Consider the following 6071-nt stretch of genomic DNA (forward strand, 5'->3'; position numbering starts at 1 on the left):
AAAAAAAAAAAAAACCACATTCCTTTTGGGTTGTGTTGGGGTGGGGAAGAGAGAGTATGTAATGATGAACCTTCTGAGTCCTGACAATCCTGTTTACAAATATCCAGAACCAGAGACACATTATTTGCATTATAAGAAGTCAACCAAGGTCCCAGAGTTAGTTGATGTGGGATTATTCCTGACAGATGCATGCATTGTTTAAATCCGGAAATGAAAACATTTAGCAGGAAATGAGTGCAAATTGTTAATTTACAAGATGATATTAAGAACTCCATATGTAATCATGTAAGAAAAAACCTACAATCTATAAAGTTAGAAGGGCACAAACTTGTAATAATACATGCCACAGTCATGTTTTAAGCATGTTCAGGCAATGGATAACTACTGCATTCCCAAAAAAAATGATAACTAAAAAATTCCAGATTCGGAGGTTATGGCATGCATTCCAATATCCACATTGGGTGTTGCTCAACATGGATAATAATAAATAGAACGAAGGGTTCCTGTATCAGAGTATGGATGCCAACATGCTACTTTTTTCAATATTTCCAATCCTTCTGAAAAAAACATGGAAGGGCAGATCCTTAAAGAAAACTTCAAAGACAAACAGTATAACCAAGGCCAAAAAATTCCCCGTGTAAAAGTGAAGTCCAAAGCACAAAACAGCAGTTTATTCCCCCAAAAAATACGAGTCTCTGTCAACTGATAAACCAAACACCGGAAGAACAAGCCAAACACTTCAACAAACAACATAGATCTCACTGAACCTCAAGTTGAAGAAAACCACCTACTTTCAAAGCCAAGGGTAGCCCCACAGACCAATATGAAAACTCTCTCTCTCTCTCTCTAGGTAGCCCCCCCCCCCCAAAAAAAAAAAGAACACACACATACACACAAACACAAGCTTGTGTTCACTACCATTTCACTTAAAAGCTTGAACTGTTAGAGAAGGGCAGTGTCAATATATACATCAACACTCCTCCGCATGTGCAGGCCAAGATCCCATGGTCCTTGCACTTGGAGCTCACTTGGTATTTCCTTCGTTCGGCACCGAGGGAGAAGAAATGTCGGGAAAAATCTTCCAATGCACTTCCCAAGAGTCAAACGCTTGACCTCCCTGCTCTAATACCATGTTTGCTACCATTTCACCTAAAATCTTGAACTATTAGGGAAGGTCAATGTATAAATCAACAGCTTGTGACTTGGCTCTTACACTGCACCGATGCTACTGGATTCAACAAAAATGAAAAAGAAGGGAATGCTGATAATGTGATTTATCTTAAAACAGAATTAAGCTGTAAAATGACAGAATTGTCTGACAATGGCAGGGGAATAAAAAGAAGAGAAAGAGAAATGACCTTGTATAAAAGTGAAATAATTTTTTGATAAAAGAAAAAATTGAATTAGAGTTCCACGTTCAAGGATGGAATGCTAGAAATATAGCAATATTATTGGAACTTTTTCTCAAATAAAGGCATGCATTTTACCATAATAAAGGCGGCCACCATCACATCCTTGGTGATTACCGTACATGTAAACCCCTCCACTGGTATGGGTAGCACCTATAAAAGCACGAAGACGAAGATCAAGCTTTCTTAATTGGTGGTGGCTTCCACTTGCATTCATGAACACTTCCACACCACTCAGTGCAAGCTCAGTATGCGGAGGTACAGGTATAAAAAGCTCTTCACAGACTTCAGCAGCAACAGCTCTAATGAGAATACAGACAGTTAAGAATAAGGTCAGTATAACATTTAGTTTCTTAGATGGAAACCCCCACCCTCAGAAAAAAAAAAAAAAGAGAACCTTCATGAAAATAGTTCTACTACTCCCAACAACATATTTAAGAACCTCAACTGGGAAGAATAATTCCAGCAAATCCTCCATAAACAAAAAAATATAAACGTACTTTTAATAGTTCCATAGAATAATTCTCATATATATATATCCAGGAATTTATCTATAAGAAACAACAAGTGATATCTTGAAAAAGAAAGCTGCGGAAACTTTTAATTCAATGATCATTAAAGACACATTTTTCATATAGAAGAACAAATGGAAGAAGTAGAGTAAGTACATAGAATTAGGCGATTTCTCAAATCAACAGGAAAGATACAACTGATGTTGGCTCTTACGTGTCTAGAAATTGAATGTATCCATAACCAAAAGGTACAGACTGTTGTGACAAAGCCTCGGAAATTTCTTTTGGAAGCTCAAAGTCAACAAGCTGGTATTCTTGTTTCCATGCAGTGAACCATCGGAGTTCCCTATAATTGCCATCATTTGCAAGCCACATCTTTGGGCGGATCATTAGTATTTTTCTGTTTAAACAAAGAACTTGACAATTGTAGCGCTCAGATCCTTTAATGATGGGCATACCAATACTGCATAATATGCCTTCAGTGTAACCACCAAGTAAAATATCTTTCAAGCACTCCCACCTGCACATACATTTGAAGAACAAAATTAACACTACTAAACTCATGAGATATCTGCCATTAAGAAAATCCAAAATCAGTATTCTCAATCAAGGGGATAAGAAATAGGTGAAACACAGAGAGAGAAACAACATAACCGATTCAAAAAATATATTGATTGGAAGGAAATCTCAGCATTGTGATAGAAAAATGAAATAAACCATTTCAATGATCACCCAAATCAAAACTTCTACAACATGAGGTACAAGGTTTTCTATTACTCCTTCATCCATCTCCTTTTTCCGTTTTTCTCTCAATGGTGTTGTATAAAAGACAGAGTACAGTTTGAATTTTATTAGCGTATAATTGTATACCTATACCTTTCATGCTCATGCGAAATTACAAGTTAAATTACACTCTTATGTCCAAAGAATTCCATTTTGCACCAACCCCATAGAGCATTGCAAGGGATAATTAAAGGTTAAAATAGACATCTAGTTCCTATAATTCAGTTAGGCATCAACTCAAGATAAAATAGAAATGCATCCCAGCATTGATGAGCTTACCTATTTTCCCACTAGCATTTTAATAAACCATATTAATCCAAACTTAACATTAGTAATAAGTTGCAAGAAGAAAATTAAAGAAAAGGCATGGCTGAATAAGAAAGGATAAACTGATGAACAATCAATATTGAAGTCTGTGACTCTATCTTAATTGAAAGAAGAAGAAAAAAAACCCAAAATTCCAATTATTGATTCCCTTGCCACATTTTCAGTCATAGAGTTCAAATCCAACATGCATAGAAAAAGGGCAGGCAACAACACAGTAAAACTTACGCATGAGTTACAGTATCAAGCTCCAAGAAATGGTCTTCACAGCCATAGCCAGTAATCTCAAGCTCTGGCCCAAGCCTTATTACTGCCCCTGCTTCTTTAGCTCTCTCAATTGACTCCTTGATATTCTGCAAATTGCAATCGAAATCCATAGCCCATTGGTTCAAGTTACATGTAGCCACCTTCAGCAACCTCATCGTTTATTGTTCTGCATACAAAAAATTCATATTTTCAGCAACAATGTGGCAGATACCAAGAGATATGCTTCCTCTCTCATACTAATCTAAATTCAATAAAATAAATAATCATCATTAAGCAAACCTCAAATAGAACTACAAAATGGTTATGTCATAAATCATAAAATGACAATGATGATGACAGTAGCAGTGGTGATCGTGGTATTTTTTTTTTTTTGGTCTTCTTCCCCCTTGGCGGAGGTGGGAACGGGCAACATTCTTTTATTGATAAAATAAAAATTGCAGGCGCTGGACAACATTAATCACAAAGGCAATCAATTACAACGTATATGCTATTAAAAAGTACCAAAGGCCATCAAACCCCTTGTCTGCCCAGCTCATCCACTAAGTTACTGCTATATAACCATTAGAAACATTTTTTGGGAGGATGCTAAAGATATGGCTTGAATACCAGATACGAAAGGCTTAGAGGAAACTCAAAACAATGACTCAGTCCTCATCTGTGACAAGATCCAAAAGAAGAGCCTTCGGCTCAAAGTGAACAGGGTTCCTGTCCCCAATACAGCCTCAAAATTCCCAACTACATCTCCATATCTATCTAAAATCAACCAATGCCAAATGAGCCTGGGTTTATTACAGAGCAACCATCAATGTCACCTCCTCATGATACTATTGGCAATCATGGTTCAAGGAATCGGGAGCAAATCTGATGCAGTTAAGAGTGTCCAATTGGGACAATTATGCCCGGGAATACACCTTAATCTCAGGTCAAGACTTAAGGTCAATTAGGCTGCTGACAGGTCCAGGTCTAAGAGTGAATTACTTGAGAAACTTGGGGCTGTTATATAAGTCTCAGAACTTATTAACAGAAAATAGATGTTAACATTGAATTGCAGAGATTCAATGGAGTATACTAGAAGATAATAACAGGATTTAAATTTGCAACAATTGAAGGAAATAAGATAAGCAATCAAAGGAAATAAGAATAGCAAGCACGCTGGAATAAGAAGAATTATGAGTCATAACAGAGAAGACAAATCTGATGATGACAAGAGTGTAGGAGGAACTTAATCTCAGATCTGAAATCAAGAAGTTAAGTACTCAAACAGAATAATAGAATACTATGTTCAGAAAGAAATCATAAGCAGTTTTATCCATTGGCAGAATATCATATGAAGCTGATCTGTTTTCTAGAAAATCCTGACAGTCGAGAACCTTTGTTCTAGAACTTGCAGCAGTCCAACAGTGTAAGAAAACAGAATATTGCATGGGAGATTAGACGAGGGATAAGGAGAGATCAGGGGGGGAATCGAAGGATGAAGAAAAGGAGAAGCGGCCACAGGTATGAGAGGAGAGAGATCAAAGATGAGAGAAAAATTGAGAAACTAAACTGAGAGGAGAAAGAGAGAATCCAACTGAAAATAAATTTTCAAACAAAATATTATTTCATTCCATCATAATCGTTGGGGGATTTACAAGCTTTAAATTAAAAAAAAAAAAAAAAAAAAAAAAAAAAAAAAAAAAAAACTGAAATAGAAGTCTAACCAATATAGACCTTTTTTTTTTTTTTTTTTTTTTACCTTCTTAAATCCCAAACTTTTTGTGGTTAAAGAGAAGCCCAGTTCATAATTAAACATACAACTATCAGAGCCGGGCCTAATTGAGACTACCATGGCCATATATTAAAGTAGACCTGCCAAAGCTATATTGGCCCAATTTGGACATATCTCCAACCTGCACAGGAAATGGTACCTACTGATGCGTGCCAAATAGTCCCATTTCTGCTGTTGCAATTTGCCTACACGAAAGATCCTCAGTTTCGTGCGTTTAGATAGCTCGATTGAAGAAGTTATCTCATATCTGAATTTTAGGGCAGCCCAACGTAAGAAGTGCGCAGCCGTCGAGCCGTTTGATCGAAGAATATGCATCTGATTCTTACTGATTCAGATCAGAATCAGCGGCGACTGGTTCTGGTGCTAATTCCGATCTCTTCAACCATGCTGGCAACAACTATTATCTCTAGCAAGTAAGACAAGAATATTTTCTCAAATGCTAGTTTAGAATTCAAGTGATAGAGGAACGATTTTCTCAAAGCTGTTTTGTTAATTCCTTCTTTTTTTTTTTTTTTGTTTTTGTTATGGAAACAACCAAAAAAAAAAAAAGAAAGGTAATTGAAATATATAACAAGAATTATGAATTATGCATATTAATATCTACAAGAATTTATACAAAAGTGCAAATTATAAACAAATATAAGTTTCTCAAATCTCATTTTTTTCACCCTCTCTAGGTAGATTTTTATTTTTTTGCTGAAGGTCATTGCTGATTCAGCCATCAAATTCACTAGTTGAACAAGACATACAGCCACTAGATGTACCATGTCCAGACAAAGCCTTGAATTACATTTTCTTATTTTCAAAAAACTATCAGATCCGCTAATTCCATAAAACCCCGCAAATAGCATAAGGGATCATTCAGGTAGGTCGTTACTGTTTTAGAAATCAATCCGGGCTCTTTAATCCTTAGGTGCACACAAAGAGTGCCCATATTGAAAACGGGATCTCCAATTGGAGTTAGAAAGGATTCAACGAGCCGGGCATGGGAAGAGCATCATGAAGGCT

General features: G+C 36.3%; 1 protein-coding gene across 1 annotated transcript in view; it reads right to left on the bottom strand.

Moving 5' to 3' along the window:
* Window positions 1–6071, bottom strand: part of LOC122064304 (glutamine-dependent NAD(+) synthetase) — a 22106-nt gene that overhangs the window by 13254 nt on the left and 2781 nt on the right. The window contains exons 3-5 of the mRNA XM_042628011.1: window positions 3257–3461; window positions 2136–2441; window positions 1488–1711 (exon numbers count right to left, since the gene is read on the bottom strand). Of these exons, the coding sequence (XP_042483945.1) occupies window positions 1488–1711; window positions 2136–2441; window positions 3257–3450 (724 nt within the window). The 5' untranslated portion in view covers window positions 3451–3461. The remainder of the gene's footprint in view (window positions 1–1487; window positions 1712–2135; window positions 2442–3256; window positions 3462–6071) is intronic.

Source organism: Macadamia integrifolia, unplaced genomic scaffold, assembly GCF_013358625.1.
Source record: "Macadamia integrifolia cultivar HAES 741 unplaced genomic scaffold, SCU_Mint_v3 scaffold1601, whole genome shotgun sequence".
Lineage (NCBI taxonomy): Eukaryota > Viridiplantae > Streptophyta > Magnoliopsida > Proteales > Proteaceae > Macadamia > Macadamia integrifolia.